At 40.3% G+C, this 23,945-nt stretch overlaps 1 protein-coding gene across 2 annotated transcripts in view; it reads left to right on the top strand.

Moving 5' to 3' along the window:
* Positions 1 to 23,945, top strand: part of LOC109924430 (protein kinase C-binding protein NELL1-like) — a 219,048-nt gene that overhangs the window by 746 nt on the left and 194,357 nt on the right. For both annotated transcript variants that reach the window (XM_048607080.1, XM_048607078.1), the window contains exons 2-3: positions 1,097 to 1,225; positions 5,375 to 5,525. In XM_048607080.1, the coding sequence (XP_048463037.1) occupies positions 1,097 to 1,225; positions 5,375 to 5,525 (280 nt within the window). The remainder of the gene's footprint in view (positions 1 to 1,096; positions 1,226 to 5,374; positions 5,526 to 23,945) is intronic.

Below are 23,945 nucleotides of genomic sequence, written 5' to 3'. Positions count from 1 at the left end.
AGAAGTTGCAGGAAAAGCTCAGCATCTGGCAGCATCTGTGAAGAAAAAAAAAATCAGAGTTAACATTCCGGGTCCGGTGACAGATGCTGCCAGAACTGCTGAGCTTTCCCAGCAACTTCTGTTTATGTTCCTGATTTACAGCATCCGCAGTTCTTTCGGTTTTTTTTTAATTGAGAATGCGCACGTTTGTTATTCTGAACACTGTTTTCCCCATCGCAATATAGAGTTCCCGTCATTGCTCGGATTAATTGTAGTCAGTAAAATTAAAGTTCAGAAACTGTCCTGCCTGCTCTGATCGGAGTCCATTTGGTCCTCAGCTTTGAAGTCAGCTGGGAATGTATCGCCTTGCTCACTTTAGGTTGATTTTTTAAAAAGAGAATTAACTTCATGCAAATTTGTAGCGGCCCGGGTTGTGAGTCTGCTGTGGGGTAGGGCTGCTGTATAAAGCGAGAAATCCATCCATCCATTCATTAGAAAGCGACATATCTCGAACCGCCCTGATATTGAGCAGTAAATAAACCGGGGGCTAGCATTAAGTACTATGCTTCACTCTCCAAGGTGACAACTGTGTGGAGGGCTGACCTGGGTCAGGTGTGTGTGTGTGTGTGTGTGTGTGTGTGTGGGTGTGTGTCTTAGGGAGAGAGGCTGTTAACCATTTGTGGCCCGACTCCTTAACAGAACTAGGCTGCGTTTTCTTCTGCGCGTTTCTACGGGAGATGTTAGGATTGTAAAACAAAAATCCGTGCTTTCACGCCGAGTTCATAGTAAACTCAATTTTAAGGGCTTTAAAAGCTGCACCAGCGATTCATGAATTAACAACGACAAAGAAAAAGTGATTTGAATTGATTGGAAGAGGCTACAGATTGAAATCTGACAATGCAGTTGAAACTAAGAAGAACTGAAGTTGCTGGAGAAACTCAGCAGATCTGGCAGCACCTGTGGAGAGAAAGCCGAGTTAGCGTTTCGGGTCCAGTGACTCTTCTTCAAAACAGTCAGAGAATTGGTCTTTACTGATAGACAGGAAACAAACATTTTGCTTTATTTAAACTTTGCACAGTGCAGCTACCCTGTTGCTAATCCTGTTTTGTTTTTCTAGTCTTAGGGTTTGGAATGGACCCTGACTTGCAAATAGATGTCACCACAGAACTGGAGCTAGATAATGCAAGGACGGGAGTTGCTCAGGTACCAGGATTATATAATAACAGCAGAGCGTATTTGTTTCAAGGTAAATAGGACAACTAAATCAATCATTTTCCTTCACCTTTTTAGCCTTTTCCCACCATCCATATAGCTAGGCTTTCTCTCCCACCCCATCTCTGTTTCTCTCCCTCAGTATTAACAAACCTCTTTTAGCTAACTTGTGCTTCTAATGAAAAGTTAAAGTGCAAACAGCGCATGTGTAGAGTGGATAGGCAAAACTAATATCTCAAGCATACACACAGATTCCAAGTTCAGAAATAGAGGGGGATTCAAGTCATTAGTCTTCAAATCATCATGGTGGTCATAGATGAAACCTCTCCGATGAAGGCCATCAAACATATCATATCTTATTCATGAGTTTTATGATGTTTGCTGAAGCAAGCAAAAGGCAGACAGATTTTAAACAAAAATCACTATTGTGCCAAACAGTAAAAGGTTGCAGTATGTGTGTATGTGATTTTAAGCCATAGAGTCATAGTGAAGGATCCTTCAGTCCAACACATCCATGCCAACCAAATACCCTAAATAAATCTAGTCCCATTTGCAAGCATTTGGCCCATATCCCTCAAAACCCTTCCTATTCATATACCCATCCAGATGCCTTTTAAATGTTGTAATTGTACCAGCCTCCACCACTTCCTCTGGCAGCTCGTTCCATACACGCACCTCTGCATGAAAAAGTTACTTTTAAGTCTTTCCTCTCTCCCCTTAAAGCTGTGCCCTCTAGTTTTGGACTCCCCTACCCTGGGAAAAAAGACTTTGACAATTTACCCTATCCATGCTCCTCATCATTTTATAAACCTCTATAAGGTCACCCCTTTCCTCTGATGTTCCAGGGAAAGTAGCCCCAGCCTATTCAAACTCTCCCTACAGCTCAAACCACCCAAACCCAGGCAACATCCTTGTAAATCTTTTTTGCACCCTTTCAAGTTTAACAACATCCTTCCTATAGGAGGGAGACAAGAATTGCACACAATGTTCCAAAAGTGGCCACACCAATGTCCTGTACTGCTGCAACATGACATCTCAAGACCTATATACTCAATGAACTGACTAATAAAGGCAGGTGTACCAAATGCCTTCTTCACTACCCTGTCTACCTGTAACTCCACCTTTAAGGAACTGTGAACCCGCACCCCAAGGTCTTTTTGTTTGGCAACACTCCCCAGGACCCTACCATATAAGTTCAGCCCTGATTTGCCTTTCCAAAATACAACACCTCACATTTATCCAACATGATTAACTAAAGGGTAAGGGAGATGCTGAGGCTGTTGGACTCTTCACCTTGTGCTTTCCTTCTTGTGGTTAGTAATGAACTGATAGATTTAATGTCCTGATCCTCCAGTAACTGATGGAAGTGAGACCATATTTCTGTTTGCTGGCTCTCTTTTCAAATCCACAAAGGATCTGGTAAAATTGAGATTTAGGCAGTGCATTTGGGTAACCTTGTACCGTGGCTTTTGACATTGCATCATCTGTAAAATAGGCCAAAAATGTGATTTGTCAAGAACACATTGCAAAGAAGCTCTGGGTAGATTTTACTTTCCCTGTCTGGCAGATTAGTGTAAACCAAGCCTGTAAACTTTCCAAAAATAATGCACATTTCATATGGGTACAGCAACTGATTTAACTTTCTTTGATTGCTGAACCCTGTTTTGTATTTTATTGTGAGACAAAGGGGGTAGCAGGTAGCACATTTTGTACATAAGCACACAAAACACATAGGTTCCTGAAAGGATTTGACATACAGTTGAAATCACTATAGCCCTACCAGACCATAGGACTGCTATCTCATTAGAGAGAGAGATGACTGGTGGTGGTGGCTTAAGCTGATGGTCATCATCCTGAGGAGAGTCCTTCATGGCAACCCCAGTTGGTGTAGGAATTAAATCCTGCTGTTGGCTTCAATCTGCATTGCAAACCAGCTGTCCAGCCAACTTTTTTTCCTTTATTCATTCATGGGATGAGGGTGTTGCTTTTAGGCAGCATTTATTGCCCATCCCTAAGTGCCCAGAGGGCAGTTGAGCGTCAACCACATTACTGTGGGTCTGGAGTCACATATAGGCCAGACCAGGTAAGGATGGCAGTTTCCTTCCCTATAGAACAGTAGTGAACCAGATGGGTTTTTTTTTGACAATCAGCAATGGATTCATGGTCATCACTAGATTCCTAATTCTGGATAGTTTTTATGAATTCAAATTCCATGATCTGCCATGGCGGGATTCGAACCTAGAATGTTATATTGGACTCTGGATTAACAGTCCAGCAATCAAACCAGTAGGCCATTGCCTCCTGAGCTAACTGAGCTAACCAACCCTCTGGTCTTGACACGGTGGATGTGCAAAAGATGTTTCCCCTTATGGAAAAAATGTAGGAACTAGTGGTCGCTGTTTAAGTATCGGGGCGCCCATTTTGAAACAGGGATGAAGTTTTTTTGACCCACAGAGGGTCATGGGTCTTTGCAACTCTCTTCCTCAAAAAGAGATTGGAAGTAGAATCTTTGAATATTTGTAAGATGGAGGTAGATTCTTTGCAAGAAAGAAAGTGAAAGGTTATTTGGCAGGAAAGAGGATTTGAGGTTAAGATCAGATTGGCTATGACTCATTGAATGATGGAAGAGTGTCGAGGGGCTGAATGGCCTCTTCCTGTCCCTAATTCCTGTATTTGTATAATGATAAATGGAGCCTAAACAAAGAGGTATGATTGCATTAATGTCCAAGATTTGAAATAGAGCTTTCACTCATGAAAATTTCTGCTGGTATGCTAGGTCTCATCATTCCATTGCAATAATGATCCATGTCTGTGCTCTTCTGCTTTCATTCTAAGGGTTAATTACTCAGGGTTAATTCAGTATAATTACTCAGAATATGTTGGTTTTTGGGGTTTACTCACCTTCTGACATTTGTAGAATTTTACTTGAACCCAATAGACTGATGTTTCCAAGTTCTGAAATATAATTGTGTGCAATGTTTAAATTCATGAATACTCAGAACTGTTTTAAATGTCCAAACAACACTGGGGTGAGGTCTCCATCATTTGCCCTGATTTACTTTATAGAACAAAACATAAATGCCCTTTCAGCCCGATGCCGTCACTGTTTTGAATTGGTTGAACTTCCCAGGGAATATAGACTGAACATTTGGAGCTCACCACCCTTCATGTGTTCTGCACAGAATGATTTTCAATGATGAATTTCAAACTAGATATAATGCTCATCTAGCAGGCCTATAACTAACACAGAAAATCTGAAGACTGGATTGTAAATCCCTTCTTTAATTTATCTGAACAGATAATCACTAATCAAGATTGGAGTTATTATTAGCAGCAGATGTTAAAAGTGATTGAGCAGATGTCATGAGAAGGCCATCCTTCATTTAAAAGGCTGGTTCTTTGCCATCTTCTGTGTTGAATTCATTTTGAAGTGAGCCATAGCAAGCATAAAACAGAGAAAATGCACTTGTGACATTCCTGTTCCCAGGTGCTGAATATCTAAAACATAATTGCTGGTGTGCAGCAAAAAGCTCTTATGCTTCAAGGGATTACAGTTCAGCCTTTTTCTTATTCATCAACTTGTATCAATAATACAGTAAACAGTCAATAAGTCTAAATTTTCCAGACATCACTCCATGTTGACACAAATGAGAAGCTGGCGTGCCATCTTTAAACAAACCGGCTGCAAAGTTTGACAAAGGAATTCTTGATTTGAACATTGAAATGACTCCCTGACTACATCCGACCAACTTAAAAAAAAATCACTTGGAACTATTGGTGAAGAGGTTTACATGCTTTCATATGACAATAACTCATGAAGACTGAATTTCCTGAATAAAGTATGCAAATATTCCTCCATTGTGTATTGTGCTCTGAATGCCATATAAGAATTGATTCATCAACTCATCTCATTCTGTGTTCCTATTTTACAGATTTGTGCAAAGGCCTTTGAGTTTTATTATTTGATGTTGAGCTTTGCACAATATATTCATAAATGCATTTGGAGATGTGGTTGCTGAACAGATAAATGTTAATTATTTCCAAATGTTGGAAAGTAAAACAGAGAGAGAGCTTTACTCAGAGCATCCTGAGGAGAACAGCAGTGGGGGATGTCAGGGGAATAGTGTTGGATGATTGCATCATATGGCTTGTGTTGTGATTGATTGTACTTGTTTTCCCTCAGATGTGGAGAGACAGATACAGGCGGCTCCACACGTTGCGGAGAAAGTGATTCAGCTGCTTAGAAATAAAAGCGAGTTCACAATTGTAGCCACGGTCCAACAAAACATTTTGACCTCTGGGGTCATCCTGTCCATCCATGAGTCTGATCTCAGGTAGAGTAATGTGCAGCGTACCCTGTGAATACATGATTGATAATTTTAACAAGCAAGCCTGCAAACTATTGGTTAACACTATATACAAGCTTCATAAGTTAAATGGCATTCTTCAAACTGTGTGTAAATCTTGGGTGAAAATGGGTCATTGGAAACATTTCATGATTTAAGAGCTAATATGATTTTTTAGCTGTGGCTTTGATGCAATCAACCTTTGGATGCAATACTGGCACTCACTGAGGTTGATTTCATATCATTTTATGTGCATCAAGTGCAAAATAACGGGTTGCTTTTGGGAGGATTGCAAGGTAGTAAGCCAATGAAGGTTGAAAATGTTGCCATAAACTATGCAGGCATAGCTGTATCCATTTACCAATCCCTCCTTAATCTTGAGTACTGGTTGTTGTAGTGTCTCTTCCTTCCTGTTTCATTTAATGCTTATTTCTTTACATATAGTGCTACTGGGCACTTTTATGATTTTTTTTCTGTAGTTTGGCTGAGGGTCAGTGACTTTACTGTTCTCACAGTTACACTGCTGAGACATAGCCTCTTTCTCCAAATAGCAGAAGCTTGCAGAGTAAGAAAGACGAAAGTCTTTTATTTCTGTAGTGTTATTCCCAGCCATAGGGCATATCAAAACATTTTACAGCCAATTGGTTATTTTTGAAGTGCAGCATCAGTGGTAATTTAGGAAAGTGGCTGCTAATTTGTACAGCAAACTCCCACAAGGAACATTGTGATAAACTATCAAATAATAGTCACATTGTTTGAGAGGAAAATATTCATCCAGATACCCTATTACTCTTTGAAATTCTGGTTTGGAAGCTTTACTGTCCATGCAAGGGAGAAGGCAGGGGTATAACCAAAGGACAGTATCAGTGATACTGTAGCAATTCCTCAGTTCTGCACTGTAATTTCAGTCTACATTATTCTCTCAGGTTTCCCCAGATTGACAGGTGAGATAACCACCATTGATTCAAGGCTGATATAATAGAATTATGTTTTAATTCTGTGAGCTAAATGGGGCAGCTGATCTTAGCAATGCAACTGCAGGAGGTGGCATCACTGATTTGAGACGTATATTGTGAATGAGTGGAAACGTACTGGGTAAAGTATTTCAACTTGGGCACTGTGTGATCAGCAATATGTCAAAATGGTGCATTCCTACTTCTGCAAAAAAAATTGAAATATTGTGCTACCAGTGTTTGGAGGCCAAAGAAAAAGCGATAGGACATGCTCATTTTTCTGTTCTGTTAATCTCCACTTACTGAACTGGGTAAACAGTGAAACCCCCCAGCTCATTGATGTTGGACAGTATCTTAAAAAAAAAAGTCCCAGCCTTTCCTTATAAACTCAAACCGTTGTATGATTCTATGACTCTATTGTGTACACAATCTGTTATTGATTTTGTTCTAACAATGTAGAAGTGCCTAAGCTTGCTGCATAGTTGTGTCCAGACTTGAAGGACAATGAATTATTTTGCAGGCATTAAATAATGCCAAGTGATGAATAGGAAATAATAAATTGTCATTATTTGTTATAGCAAAGTTGATATAATTGTCGCTGATTATTTTGGAACAGAAAATTGTCAGCAAGGTACAGAAAAAAAAAACAAACAATTCTCATACTCTTGAAGAAGGCTGGTAGAATTTACTGTTCATAACTAAATTCTGTTTCATAATTCTGGATTGTAATATGTTGACGTGAGTCCATCAGAAGTCTACTGTGATGATACTGACACTACCTGAGGGATTAATAAAATGACCTCTCATGTGTTAGTGACTCTACGTTTCAGGCATATAGTGTTCACTAGTTCTGAGATCCATATCCTAGGAGTTTCAACTGTTAAGACATTGGAAAGTGTTGATATCCAAAGGGACCTAGGTGTTTTATTGTAATCACTGAAAGGTGCAGGTGCGGCAAGAAATTTGAAAGACAAAAGGCAAGTTGTCTTTATTGCAAGAGGATTTGAATATAGAGTAAAGAGGTTTTTCCTCAGCTGTATTAGGACACTGGTGAGAATGCACCAATATAGAAGCATAGAAAATAAAAGCAGGAGTAGGCCATTCAGTCCATCGAGTCTGGTCCATCATTCAACATGATCATGGCTGAAGATCTAATTCAATACCCTTTTCCTGTATTCTTCCGTACCCTTTGATCCCTTTAGCCCAAAGAACTATAACTAACTCCTTCTTGTAAACAGTCAGTATTTTGGCCTCAACCACTTTCTATAGCAGAGAATTCCACAGAGAATTTCAGCACTATCTGGGTGAAGAAATGTTTCCTCATCCCAGTCCTAAATAGCCTACACAAAATCCTTAAACTTGGTTCTTGACTTGCTGGTCATTGGGAACATCCTTCCTGCATTTACCCTGTTAGAAATTTAAAGGTTTTAGTAGGTTTCTATATGTTTCTACCTGGTATATAACTGGAATATTGTGTGCTGTTTTGATGCCCTTGCCTGACGAAAGATCTGTTTGCCATAGTGCAGCAAAGGTTCACTAAATCGATTCCTGGGATTGTGAGACTGTCTTATGAGGAGATACTGAGGACACTGGGCCTGTATGCTCAGAATAAAGGACAAGTAATTCAGGACTGAGATGAGGGAGGAATTCATTTGCTAAGTGAGTGGAAAATCTTTGTAATTTTCTATCCCAGAGGACTGCACAAGCTCTATCATTGAGAATGTTCAAAACAGAGATCAATAGTTTTCTTATTACGCATGATAACAAAGGATCTTGGCATAGCGTGGGAGTTTGACATTGGGATAGCTGATCGGCCACAGTCTTGAATGGTGGAGCAGGCTCGACGGGCTGAATGGCCTACTCTTCCTCCTATTTTTATGGTGTGATCATATCATACAAGCCTGAACCATAGAAATTCAGAACACAGTCGGAGACTTGTCAAAACTCTGGTGATTCCAATATATTTGATTGTGGAATATAGACAAGCTCAGTTGCTTTTCAATTGAGATTAAAATCTGACTTGATATTTTACAACTGTGTCCCCATACTGTCACTCCTATTACCTGGTAGGTGTCACTTTCTAATTATTTGTAGGTCATAACAGCGTGGATTTCAAAGGGGCAAATTTCATCCATCCAATTATTTCAATAAAGGTGCAACCTAAGTAGAAGCTTGATTTGGTTTATTATTGTCACATGTACCTAGGTACAGTGAAAAGTTTTGTTTTGCGTGCAGTACAGGCAGATCATACCATTCAAAGATTATAGGGTGATAGAACAAAGTGTGGAATACAAAGTTATGGTTGCAGAGAAGGTGCACGAGAAGCAAGATCAACATTAGATTTGAAATTTGAGAGGACCATTCAGAAGTCTGAAAACAGCCAGAAAGAAGCTGTTCCGGAACCTGTCAGTGTGTGTTTTTAAGCTTTTATCTTCTGCCTGATGGAAGAGGTTGGAAAAGATTATAACTGGAGTGGGAGGGGTCTTTGTTAGCTGCCTTTCCAAGGCAGTGAGAAGTGTAGATGGAGTCAATGGATGGAAGGTTGACTTGGGTGATGTACTGGGTCGTGTTCACGACCCTGTGTAGTTCCTTATGGTCCTGGGCAGAGCAGTTGCTATACCAAGCTGTGATGCATCCAGATAGAATGCTTTCTATGGTGCACCTATAAAGGCAGTACATAAATGGTAAAAGATTAGTTAGCTAACAAGAAGCAGAGAATAGGGATAAATGGATCTTTCTTGGTTTGTCAAGTTGTCATTAGGGTTAAAGGGATCAGTGCTGCATCCTCAACTATTTACAAACAATATCAATTATATGGATAAGGGATTGAATGTAATGTAGTTAAATTCCATAGAAACAGAGATTTTTACAAAGCAGAGAGAGGCCATTTGAACCATTATGTCTGAACTGGCACCCAAAATACCTACCTACTTGTCCCATTCTCCAAACATATGTCAGTCACCCACTAAATTCATCTCTTTCAGATATATATCCAGCTCTCTTTTGAAACCTCCAATGAAATCTGCATCTACCACTCTCCCAGGCAGTGCATTTCAAATCCTAATAACTCTCTGAGTAAAGAAGTTTCTCCTTATCTTACTCCTAGCCCTTTTGTTGACCATCTTGAAATTGTGACAAAAAAACAGAAATTGCTGGAAAAGCTCAGCAGGCCTTACAGCATTTGTAGAGAGAAATCAGAGTTAACATTTTGGGTCGATGATCCTTCCTCAGAACTGGTTACTGACATATCAACTAGAGGAAAGAGAATATGCTTCTTTACCCTGCCAAAATTTTCCATAAATTTGAACACCTCAGTAAGGTCACCTCTTAATCTTCTCCCCTGCAAGGAGAATAAACACAATTTCACTCATCTTTCCTTTTTTCTAAAACCCCTCATTCCTGGCATCATTCTAGTACATATCCTTTTCACTTTCTCCAGGGCTTTACCAAGAACTGACCACAATACTCCAAATGTGGTCTGACCAATGATTTGTAAAGGTGTGGCATTACTCCCTTGCTTTTTATACTCTGTATCCCTGTTTATAAACCCAAGGCTCCTACAAGCTTTCTTAACAATTGTTTCTACTTGCCTGGCCACCTTCAGAGCTTATGCACATGAACCTCAAGTTTCCTCTGCACCTGTACTCCCCTCAGAGTAGTACTATTGAGCCTGTACAGTCTCTCTGTGTTTCTTCTACCAAAATGCAATGTGACACATTTGTTTGCATGAATTTCATCTGCAAGGTGTCTGCCCATTTGACCAATTTGTCAATTTCCCTCTGAAGTCACTTAGATTCTCCCCAGCTTAGTATCATCTGCAAATTTAGAGATTTTGCCCTCAATGTCCATCTGCAAATCATTTATATAAGTCAAAAAAATAAAGAGTCCCAACACCAACCCCTGGAGAACGTTGCTTTCAGCTTGTCTCCAATCTGAGAAATGTCCATCTGTATTTACCCTCTGTTTCCTACTTTTACTCAACGTCTAATCCATGCTGCTGAGGATGTATCAATCCCAAACATTCCTACTCTGTTAACCAAGCTGCCATGTGGCACCTTATCAAACGTTTTATGAAAGTATAAATATACAATATCCACAGCATACCGTTATCCAATACCTGTGTCACTTTGTGAAAGAACTCAGTTAAATTTGTCGGACATAACCTGCCCTTGACAAAGCCATGTTGACTGACTTGTACTATCTTATTTTCCTCTATGTGTATATTTACCTTATCCCGTATTATTGCCTCTATCAATTTTCCCACTATTGATGTCAAACTGACAGGGCTGTAGTTCCCTGGGTTATCGTTTGCCCTTTTCTTAAACAACGGTGGGACATTTGCAATCCTACAGACCCCTGGGACTAATCCTGTGTTCAGAGAGGCCTGGAAAATTTCTTTCAGTGGCTTTGCGATTTGCTGCCTTACCTCTCTCAGTAATCCAGGCTACATCCCATCCAGGCCTGGCGATTTCTCTACCTGGAGTGCTGCCAGCATTTTTAGCACCTTTTCTTTATTTATCACTATACTGCTCAGTTGCTCAACACCCACTTTCAACTGGGCCATTATCAATATCTTCTAATTTGGTAAAGACAGAAGCAAAGTCATCGTCATTGGTAGTCCCTCGCAGATGAAGACGACTCTCTTCCACTCTCTGGGTGAGTCCGTAAGTAGCTGTGCAGTCTGATGTATCTTCCACGGACTCTGCCACACTTGGGCAAAACGTGGTCATGGGAAGGGGTGGGAGGAGCATTGGTGTGGCAGCTCGCTCCTTTCGCTGTTTTCACCTGGTTTCCACTTTTTCCTGATGTCAAGTCTTGCATTGCCTTCCCAGATATTCCTCCTCCAGTGTGGACAATCTTGGGCCAGTGATTCCCAGGTGTCTGTGGGAATGCTGCACTTCACCAGTGAAGCCTTGAAGGTATCACTGAAGTGCTTCCTCTGTCTACCTGGGGAAAAGTATACATTTAGTACTTCTGCCATATCCTTTGCTTCAGTGAGAAGTTTACCCTGCTTGTTACATATGGGCCCCGCTCTATCCTTCACTAACTTTTTATAATTAATACGTTTGAAGAACATTTTAGCATTTGTTTTTGTGCAGCCTGCCATTCCCTTCCTTTTGCTTCCTCTTAGCCTTCCTTATTCCAGCCTGAGCCCCTCTACTGCATTTGAGATATTTTTCCTGATTTCTATTGCTATTACTGTACTGGTATGCAGCATAAGACTCCTTTTGCTTCCTTATTTTCTCATCACTATCTTTAGACATCCAGGTACTGTAGCTTTGGATACCGCATATTTATTTTTCATAGATATATAACTGGCTTGTATCCTATTCATCTTTCTTTTGAAATTCTACCATTTTTCATCCACTGTTTTATCCACCTAAATGCATTTCCAATTAACATCCTCTAGTTCAAATTTAAGATCCCTAAAATTTGCCCTTTTCCAGTTTGGGACCTTACTCATTGACTGATTTTTATCCTTTTCCAACTTATTATTGAACCTTCTTATGTTATGATCACTATTTCCTGAATGCTCCCCAACTCTGACATTTTCCAGTTGTCCTGCTTCATTTCCTACAGCTAGATCCAGTGCAGCTTCCTCCCCAGCAGGATTGAAATTGTACTGTTCCAAAATGTTCTCCTGGACACATTGCAGGAATTCTGTGCTCCACACTCTACCTTTTTCCCAGTCTACCCAAGGGTAATTAAAATCAACAACTATCACAATCCTACTTATAGAGTCATACGGCATGGAAACAGACCCTTCAGTCCAACTCATCAATGCCGACCAGCCATTCCAATCTGACCTAGTCCCATTTGCCATACTCCTCTAAACCCTTCCTGTTCTTATACCCACCCAGATGCCTTTTAGATGTTGTAATTGTACCAGCCTCCACTCCTGTTGTGGGAGATTTAAACAAGGGAACATCATTTAAGAATAAGTTGTTTCCCTTTTAAAGCAGAGGTGAGGAGAATATCTTTTCTCTCAAAAGGATTTTTAGGGTATGGAATTCCCTAACCCAGAAGGTTATTCAAGGTTGAAAGATAGATTTTTTTCTTTAATAGACAAGGGAGTCAGGTTTATGGGAAGGGAATGGAAGGAGACTGGAGCTGAGAACACAATCAAATCAGCCATGGCCATATTGAATAGTAGAACAGATCTAAAGAGCCAAATGGCCTATTTCTGGTCCAGTGTCCTATATTCCATGTTCTATACAAATTGATGATGTTTAATTTAAATCAAATCTCCGTGTGTAAAATGATACTAAAGTAATTTACAATAGAAATTTTCGGTTCAAACACATTCACTCAATGGGAAACTTAGGACATCCAATTAACTATCCATTCTATGCCTTTCCTAAAAATAAAATTGGGCAGCTTTTGAATGGATGAACACAATGTTAATCTTGTCGCTTTCCACTAGATAGGTTCCGTTACTCCCAGCCATTCCCACTCAGCCAAGTATGCATCTTCTATCTGAGAAAATAGCTTGCATTTCCAAGAGTTCCTTCTCTGTCTTGTTTCCCTCCAACACCAACTTCATAGAGCAACATTTTAGTCTCACATGAGACGGAATTAATTTGGCATTGATTGTATTTGGCTGTGTCTAAAACAAAATCTCTCTCAAATCAGTGAGATGAAAGTCCACAGAAAGCGTCTGGCAACAATTCTCAATCATCATTCATGTGGAAAATAAACAGGGACTTCATGCATAGTACTCAGCCAGAGAAGAGTCCAATTAGAGTTTGACTGCCAAATAGCTATGGAACAAGAGGAAAAAAATAATTAAATTAAACTCGCTCGCTAGATTCCACAAGAACATGTAAAAGCTGCAGGAAAGCAATTTGCACATCTGAAAACATAAAATGAATGAAGACGGAGATTTATGTAAGTGGGATCAGTTACACAACTAATCATGGAAACCTTGTGAGAGAAAGAGAAAGTAAGTCAATTTAGGGGTTTGTGTACATAATACTTTGAAGCTTGTGTCATATATAGACAGGATGGTTAAAAATGCATTTAGTGTGCTTGCCTTCATTAATAATCCTTTGAGTATAGGAGTTGGGAAGTCATGTTGAGGTTGTACAGGATATTGGTGAGGCCTCTTCTGAAGTACTGCTCCCTGTTCTGGCCGCCCAGTTATAGTAAGGATATTATTAAGGTGGAGAGATTAACCAGAATGTTGTCGGATATGGAAGTTTTGAATTATAAAGAAAGGCTGGGTAGGCTGGGACTTTTTTCACTAGAGTGTAGGAGTTTTTGAGGTGACATTACAGAAGTTTATAAAATCTTGTGGGGTATGGATAGGGTTAGTGGTAAATGCCTTTTCCCTAGGATGAGGGATTTCAAGACTAGGAGGCACATTTTTTTAAGGTGCGAGGAGAGAGATTTAAAAAAGACATGAGGGACAATTTTTTTTACACAGAGGGTGGTTCACGTGTGCAATGAACTTTCTGAGGAAGTGGTGGACATAAGCACAATTGCAATGTTGAAAAGACATTTGGATAAGTACATGAATAGGAAAAGATTGGGGGGATATGGGCCAGGAGCAGGCAGGTCAGACTAGTTTAGTTTGGGATTATGTTCGGCATGGACTGGTTGAACTGAAGGGTCTGTTTCCGTGCTTTATGACTCTGTGTACAAAAGCAAAATACAGTGGATGCTGGAAATTTGAATTGAAGCCAGAGATTGCTAAAAACCCTCAGCAAGTCAGGCAGCATCTGTAAAGAGGAACCGACTCGATGAGAAATCTTCAAAAAAATAAAGTAGTTGACCTGAAACATAAGCTAACATGTTTGACCATCATTTTCCAGTTTGTTAATTGTATCAGGAGAGATTAAATGAAACAGTGAGTTATTTCAGTGCTCTTTCCCACATAGAGTTTTTTTTTGTTACATCTCTATAACAACACATATTTACATGGCACCTTTATGTAATAAAACATCTCAAGGCAATTTGCAGCAGGGGTTTTATGAATCAAAATGTGATACCAGGCCGCATAAGAGATATATTAAGTCAGATGACCAAACGTTTGGTCAAAGAAAAAGGTTTTGAAGAGTGGCTTGAAGGAAACTGAGATTAAGAGTCAGAATAGTGTAGGGAGGGAATTCCAGATCATGCGGAGGCAACTGGGGGCTCAGTTACAATGAAACAATGGAACACTGACAACTGGGGACAATAGTGGAGAAGGATGATGATTTTTAAGTGCAGTTGGGCTGGAGGAGATGAAAGTGGTACGGAGGGGCCAGTCCAGGGACAAATTTGAAAGCAAGGATGAATGAACATTTTCAAATCAAGGCATTGCTGTATGGTGAACCAGTTTGGGTGACACAGCACATAGGTGATGAGAAATTGGAATCGAGCACAAAAGTGATGCTCCTCTCTTCAAGCTTATAGAATCCCTACAAATGCAGACAGACACTATTTGGCCCATTGAGTCTGCACTGGCCCTCCAAAGAACATCACGCTGAGACCCAGCTCCCTAGCCTTTCTCTGCATTTACCATGATCAGTCCACCTAACATGCATGTTTTTGGACAGTGGGAGTAAACCAGAGCACCTGGCGGAAACTCCAAACAGACACAGGGAGAATATGCAAACGCCACACAGTCACCCAAAACTGGAATCGATCCCAGGTCTTTGGCACCATGAGGCAGCAGTGCTAGCCACTGAGCCACCATGCCACCCTTAATATGAATGCTTCATGTGAAATGAAATGATCCAGTTTCTGATGAAATAGTAGTAAGAACACCTTTATGGGGCTGGATTTGAACAGTGACAATTAGGACACATGATCTTGCTGAATGGTTTAATAAGATTTAGCCACTAGTTGGGCAGCCAGTCCTGAACATTTGTCAACATAATGCAAAGCAGCGGAGAAAACAAAAGTTCTGATGCGATTGTGTATTATGGGGAAATGGGATTTACAATTACACCTGTTCTGTGACTCAGAACATGTAGAAATAGTTTGACTGTACAAAAGAACCAAAGAATAGGCCATTCAGCCTCTCGAGTCTGCCTTACCATTCAACAAGATCATGACCGATCTGCCCAGGCCCTCAGCTCGTCTTAGTGCTGGCCCAGCATTGTCAACTTCCTGATATTTCAAAGATCAAACACGATTCGGAAAAACATTAACTTTCAAGCTGATGACAAGTGAGCTGTTTATTCTCACCAGTCACATTTCACTCCATTGAATAATTTATTTTCTCGAGTCAGACAACTCTTGTGGTATGCATCAGGACACAGTGGATTTTTTTTTTGCAAAAGATATCAAACACCATTTTCGTTATGATTATTAGATTTAATTTTAAGATTTCCGTCCTGCAGCTCCACTTATTTGATGGAAAATGTCTTTTAGATACTTTCAGTGATCTAGCCTCCACAACTCTTTGGGGTTGAGAATTCCAGACATTCACTGTCCAAGAAGAAGAAATTCCTTTGTATCTAAGTTTTAAACTGGGGTCCCTTATTCTGTACTATATCTCCTAGTTCACGATTCTCCCACTAACTGAAACATTTCCTCAACATTTACCCTGTCAAACTGTCTCAGAACCTTGTATGTTTCAATAAGATCACCCCTGATTCTTCTAAACTCTAATGAATAAAGGCCTCACCTGCTTGGCCGGTTCTTGAAAAGTCAACCCCTTCATCCAGAAATAAGCCTGAATCTCTTTTGAACTGCCTGCAAAACCAGTACATATTTTCTTAAATATACAAACTAACACAGTGCACAATACTCCACGTTTGGCCTCACCAATATTTTGATCAGTTGGAACAACAATTCCATATTTTCAAAATCCAAACTCCTAGGAATAAAGGTCAAAATTCCATTTCCTTTCTTAATGATTGCTGAGCCTACACATGCTAACCTTTGTGTTTCATGCACATATCTTTTTTGTTCTTTTTTGGAGTCCCTCCCCATTTAAAATAAAATCTGCCTTTTGATCCCTCCTATCAAAGTGCAAGACATCACACTTTCTGACATTAAACTGCCATCTGACCAGGTTTAGCCCACTCACTCAACCTATCTATATCCCCTTGCATGTTCCTTATGTCCTCATCACAATGTCACCTGTTTTTGTACCATTGTCCAGTTTGGACATCCCTCTCTCACACACACTCACTTGTATCCGGAAAAGTCTCCCAAACCCCTCTCCCTCTCTCTTACTCTTGTATCTGGGAAGGTCTCCCTCAGCCTCTCTCTCTCTCACGCTTTCTCCTTACCCATATCCCTCAATTTCGTCATATCTGGGGAGATCTCTCTAAACCTCTTTCACCCCGACTTCTCCACCCATGTCCCTTAATCCTACCTTCTCCACCATTCCCTTCCACCCATATTGCTCAATCTGACATTATGCCCCGTCCCCCTCCACTCATATCCCTCAGTCCCACTTTCTCTGCAATCCTTCTCCACTCATACCCCTCGACCCCATCACCTCATCAGTTCTGTCCACTCATATCCGTAAATCCCACTTTCTCCTCAATCCTCCTTTACCCATATCTCTCAGTTCGATATTATTGCATTTGCTGCACCCGTAGCCCTCAATCCCACTTCATCCTCAATCTCCCTCCACCTATATTCCTGTTTATGATCTGCCCCCTCCTCCAAGTTATTTATATGGATGGTAAATAATTGATACCCTTGGACTGATCTTTCTGATGCTCCACAAGTTACATCTTCACCACCTGAAATAGATTCATTAATCCTCACTCTCTGCCTTCTATATGAACCAATTCTCAATCCATGGTAATGCTTTACCTTAATACTGTGAGTTCATAATTTGTACCTGTAACCTTTCTGAATGTCAATGGAAATCCCAATGTACTACATGTACTGGTTCCCTTGTATCAACTCTCCTCATTATATCCTCAAAGAACATTAGCAAATTTGTCCAAATTTTTCCCTTTCACAAAACCTTTCATTGTTTGATTGTCTTTGGTATTTTAATCAGCCTGTTCAAACCTGCTCCTTGTAACAGGACCATCACATTAGTGGCTTTCCAATCCTCTGGAACCCTCCTGGAATCCAGAGGGTTCTGGAATATTGTGACCAATGCCTACTGCTGTGGTGGATCTTCCTTTCCAATCACAAGAATAATTCTTGAGGCCAGTGTAACTAATGGAACGTTATGGAACATGACTATGTAAACAAGACAAGGACCACAGGTTTTTGATTTTGATTGGCCAGCTCTTTTGCATATACCATTAAAGTTTGTTACAGAGACTGGCAACATTACTTCAGAATTAGCAGTTTTGTAGTATCTGATAGACATGTGTAAGTTTATGAGGGGCATAGACAGGGTTGATAGAAAGGAGCTGTTCCCCTTCATCTGGGGTCAGTAATAAGAGGGTACACTTTTAAGGTGAAAAGTAGGAGGTTTAGAGGGGATTTAAGGAAAAACCTTTTCACCCAGAGAATGCTGGCCATCTGGAATGCACTGCCTGGGAGGGTAGTTGAGACATGTAATCTCACAACCTTTAAAAAGTACCTAGATGAACACTTGAAACATCATTAAATGTAGAGGTGGAAAAGCACAGCAGGTCAGACAGCATCCGAGGAGCAGGGAAGTCAACGTTTCGGGCCAAAATCCTCCTTCAGGACTGGGAAGGGGGAGGGTAGCCCAGAAATAAATACAGAGGGGGTGGGGCTGAGGGTGGGAGGGTAGGTGAAATGAATGCAGGTTGGGTTATTCTGTTTGGTCAGTCAGAAGGGTGGAGCAGATAGCTGAGTCGGAAGATAAACAGTTTGGGGGTGGAGAGATTTTGAAGTTGGTGAAGTCAATATTCAGGGCATTGGGCTGTAAGCTCTCAAGGCGAAATATGAGATGTTGTTCTTCCAGTTTACATTCGGCCTCACTCTGACAGTGGAGGAGGCCAAGGATGGACATGTTACCAGGGGAGGGGTGGGGGGGTGGAGGGGGGTTAAAATGGATGGTGCCCGGAAAGTTGGGTTGGTTGGCGCGTGCAGAGCGGAGATGTTCCACAAACTGGTCCCCGAGTCTGCATTTGGTCTCCCTGATGTAGACAAGACCACGTGGGAGCAATCGGTACAGTAGATGAGGTTAGATGAAGTGCAGGTGAATCTCTGAGGGATTTGGAAGGATTGTTTGGGGCCTTGGATGGAAGTGAGAGGGAAGGAGCAGGAACAGGTGTTGCACTTCGACAACACTTATCAACATGCCTAACTTGAAATGTCATAACTTTCAAGGCTATAGATATGGTGTTGGGAAGTGGAACTAGTGTAGGTACTGAGTCGATGGACTGAGGGGCCTCTTGTGTACTAAATGATTCTATGATTCAGTCATTGTTTCTCAAGGGCCAGCACAGGCATGATGGACCATATGGCCACTTCCTGTGCTGTGCGGTTCTCGGATTGTAAGTATGTAAATTGATTTTATTGTTTTGCAGAACTCAGTGATTGGTGCCTCGTGTTTAAATGGAACAACAGAGTGTGCAAAATAAGCTCTGAGGTGACCAATTCTATACTTTGAGCTATTACTGAGTGAAGTTAGTTAGACTTCTTAACCTAACACTCAGCTTTAGCCATGCCCAAGTTAAACAAGTGGCCCAGACTTATCTCTGCTCTTTATAAGAGAATTAGTAAGTAGAGTAATATTTTACCAAAGAAAGAGTGACATGTTCTTGAAGCATTTCGTATTACATTTTATCAGTGCAAACAGAAGAATGCCAAATTTCAAACAACCTCCACGATCTTTACTCTGGGAGAAAATTTTGCACATTGATTGGAAAATTGATTATTTTGCTCAAGGTGTTGCGATGGAAAAAGCATTATAGGTTTCCAATCTTCAAATTAATTAAAAAAAGCACGACGCTTGATAATGTTACTTTTGCTTGCAGAGAATGGGCCACTTTGTATGAATATATGTTGCCTCTAGCAAGCATAGCCTGACTATTTTAAAAGCTTGACTGACTGTCTTAAATTCCTTGTTTGTGTAAAAATTAACATTTCAGGATTGTTCAGCAAATGCTGTCCACCACAACTACTGTATGTGTTTTGCGTTTTGCAAACAGAGACTGGCTGAGTACTGGCTGTAGTCTGCCTAATATGAATAAACAAAAGGATAAAGGAATTGTTTTGAATTATATTTACATGGAACAAAAAGGTGATGAGAGAGCAAACCATCTCTGATTTACCATACTGTCTTAAACCTCAGACTTAGGTTTCAATCTTATTTGCCAAGTAACAGGAGGGGGAGAAGTGAGAGTTCACCCACTTGAGGGGCTGGTATTGTTCATCTTTATGTTTTGGACAAACATTCTTTACCTTTATGGTAATAAAGCAATAGCAATAGCAAATGCATGGTGAGTAGTAGTTCCTTGCCCCGTGTCCTAGGACATCATCATTTGAATTTCAGATACAGTTTGAGATAGTCTTTAAGGACGGCTAATGTTCATATATAAATTCACAGTGGTACAATAGGAGGACTCTTTTAAGACTTCCAAGTGAGACAGAGCAAAGAATATTTTGTTTTAGAGCTTGTTTCACTTGACCTGACTGAAGAGTCATTGATCCTAACTGTGTTCTATATTTCTAGTTTTCATTGATATTCTTGATTCTCTGGTATTTGTAATCCTATATAAATATTTTGTGTGTGTAATCTTCAGGACTGAGCCTTCATCTTCCAGTATCTAGTTGCATTAAGTGTGTGGTTCATGATAAGAACAATGAGTTCTCTTGTGCTCTGATATCTTTCACAATTCTCTGATTTGCCGTCCTCCAGTCTTTCAATAGCTTCCTCAAAGCCTCCTACACATTGTTGAAGTTACTTTATCTCTCAGACAACAAATAAATATAAGACGATAAAATCTTACCTTGGAACAGTTAATTCCAGATATAATTATATAAATATAGATTCCTTCTGATGAACCAGAAAAACAGAAGAAAATACGTCACATTTATTCTTGATATTCAATTTAACACTCTTCGGCAAATACCCTGGTTTGGCCAGGATCTTGGTTTACGAGTGGCGAGTTTTCTCTTGTGAGGCCACACTTGCTTTCCCGACCTAATTGTAAGATTGACTTTATGTGAGCCTTTTTCGCTGAGAATTTCATTACAAGAGGCTTGCCATTTATGTATTTACCCATTCCGAGATTTAGCTGTGGGTCTACTATTAAAACTAGATGGTCCCCACTCAATCATGGACTCTCAATGACTCAGATGAGCTCAAATGAACAAATGGATGTGTCATTCCAACAATACAGGGTGTGAATACCCACTGGACTTTGGAAACTAAATTCTGTTGTTTGCAGAGTTCTGGTCCAGGTACTTCAAAACTCTACTTCCCAGCTTTGCTGTTTTGTAAATTGCACCTCTTTGAAAAAGTGTAATGGGAGGAGTGCATCTCCAACATTACTCAAGAAACTTTATACCATCCATGACAAACTACCGACTTGATTGGCACCACCTCTACAAACATTGAGTCATACCGTCGCTAATGCTCGGCAGCAGCACCATCTACAAAATGCACTGTAGAAATTCACCAAGACTCCTTAGATAGCACTTTCTAAATCCACAACCAATGCCATCTAGAAGGACAAGGGCAACAGATACATGGGAATGCCACCCCCTGCAAGTTCCCCTCAAGTCACTCATCATCCTAACTTTGAAATATGTCACCATTTCTTTAGTGTCAGTGATTCAAAATCCTGGAATTACCTTCCTCATGGCATTGCGGGTCTACATACACCAAATGGATTGCATTACTTCCAGAGGCAGCTCACCACCACCTTCTCAAGGGCCACTAGGGATAGACAATAAATGCTAGCCCAGCCAATGATGCCTACATCCCATGAGTGATTAACAAAAAACCAGCAGCATTTTTAACAGACGCAAAATGAAGGTCTTTCCATGGAGGCAGACTCAAAAATGCTGTAAGTTGCACAGATATAGTAGAAGGGAAGTTCCACCTTTATTTTAAAGTGCCTTATGTATCAGAAATACCTCCAAATGCATCACAATCAGTGACTTCTGGCATCCAAACTAAAAGTTACATTTTTCAGCAATAGCAAACGGCCTTGTGATTATGCAAAAGTTCACGAAAAATATAACAACATTGTCCACAAGTAATGCAGGACTTGAGTTTGAAAGTAGAGTAGCTAGGCAAGTCAGGAAGATGGGGCTATGAATTCAAAAATAAAATGTGATCAGAGTATGATGGATGCAGTGGTTCGAAACTGAAATGTGTGCAAAAGCTGATTTGGAAAAGGATTGAATAGCATTGTTTTCCTGTTGCGTAAGAATGGTTGTGACGAAGAAAGTATGAAGCTGGACTGAAGCGTGTGTTAGGCTGGTTCTGTGAGCTAATGTTTATAGTGTAAGCAGGCTCAAGTGGCAAGAATCTGCCATAATTTAACAAAACCATTCATCACCCAGAGGTGTTACCATCACTGAATCCCCCACTATCAACATCTTGGGGGCTACTGTTGACCAAAAGCTGAACTGGACCAGCCACATAAGTGCAATGGCTACAAAAGCAGGTCAGAAGCAACGAGTCTTGCAATGGGTGGCTCACTGCTTGATGTCCCAAAGTTGGTACCCTGTATAACAAAGTAATTCATTGGTACTTTTTTGCAAAATTTTCATTTTTATTGAATTTGAGATTTAAGCTCATCAGCATACTGAACTTTCCGCGCTTTGGCGGTGTGCCATTTGCAAGATATTTAATTACATCAATAAATTGTCCTCTAATTATGATTAACCGACATACAGTTTCAGATAGTGGAAAGATTATGCCTTCTCGTCAACCTTGACATTGCCTTCTGTGAATTTTGTCAGTACTTCCAGCTGAGGAAGCAGAAATAAATGAGAAGCACTAAAACCTTTATTCTTAATCAGATGTAGAAATGTCAGATAACAATTTGTCAGGAACTGGAAAGAAGTAATTGATCTAATGAAAGGAACAAGATTCACATCAAGAATCTAGACTTCCTTGGTTAACTCTGTTTGTGACTAGGGTACAGAAGAAATACCTTAGCTCCTTATCTTTTGGAGCAATTCAGCTCACTTCCTAGGTCACAGACACCTGATAGACTAGTGTCCACTGAATAATCAATACAGTATTTTTCAGACGTAACGGAGAAAGCCTCTGAATTGAACAATTTTAGGAACAGTTGCAACAAAATCCTCTGTGAATTGTAAATGCCAATTCCATGGATCTGATTTAGTACATGATAGGGTAAATTGTCCATTGTTTAAAATGAAATGAAAAACATTTTGTTTCTACAACAGGTGGAAGTTTTGAAGCACCATATTGCCCAGCATGTAGTGACGACAAAAATGTGTCTTTATATTCCTGTCAGATTTGCTGTGCAAAACCACTGATGGATGTACATGTGCATTTCCATAATCTGCACATTATGCAGTTGTATTGGATGCACATTCTCGTGCATCTATAAAGTACAATCACAGCTCATCTAGGGCTCTGCCTTTCAAAGATAATGCATGTAGCTGCAATCTAGTTCTGATGAAGGGTCTAGGCCCGAAACGTCAGCCCTCCTGCTCCTATGATGCTGCTTGACCTGCTGTGTTCATCCAGCTCTACACCTTGTTATCTGGGATACAATAAAATCAGGCTGTAATTCATTAGATAATAAGATGTAGGAGAAGAAGTAGGCCATTCAGCCCATCAAGTCTGCTTTGCATTCAATGAGATCTGATCATCCCAGCTCCACTTTCCAGCATCTTCGCCGTAGCCCTTGATTCCCTTTCTAATTAAAAATCTATCGCAACCTTGAATATATTAATGACCCGTACACAAAAGCACACTGCACTAAGGAAGTCCACAGATTCACCATCCTGTAAGAGAAAGGAATTCCTTCTCATCTCTGCCTTAAACGTGTGATTCCTTATTCTGAGTTTATGTCCTCTGATTCTTGAATCTCCAACATGGTGAAACAACCTCTTCACATTTACCCTGTTAAGTGCCGTATTGAACAGTAAGGTGTCCTCTGTTTCTTCTGAAATCCAATGAGTGCAAGCTCAAACTACTCAATCTCCAAACCTGGTATCAGCCTAGTGAACCTTCTCTGGATTTCCTCCAATGGTAGTATATCTTTCTTCAAATAAGGAGTAAATTACTGCAGATGCTGGGATCTGTACCGAAAACAACAAATGGTGGAGATCACAGCAGGTCAGACAGCATCCATGGAGAGAGAGCAAGCTAACGTTTCAAGTCGAGGTGACTCTCCCCATGGATGTTGTCTGACCTGCTGTGATCTCCAGCATTTGTTGTTTTCTTCAAATAAGCTTCGATAGTTATGATGCTTTGGGGCTAGGGAAAACAATCTTCTGCATTTTCCATTTTTCCTTTTTTGGTTTCTTCTCTTTCTACCCTTGCCTTATTATTCTGTTCTTGTTGCATTAGCTCTGTGAAACCAATCTGAAGCCCATCTAACCTAAACTATTCCATTATCATCCATATGTTTATCCA

This window comes from Rhincodon typus, chromosome 17 (assembly GCF_021869965.1).
Source record: "Rhincodon typus isolate 14 chromosome 17, sRhiTyp1.1, whole genome shotgun sequence".
Taxonomy (NCBI): domain Eukaryota; kingdom Metazoa; phylum Chordata; class Chondrichthyes; order Orectolobiformes; family Rhincodontidae; genus Rhincodon; species Rhincodon typus.
This window is presented reverse-complemented; position numbering and strand designations above follow the sequence as displayed.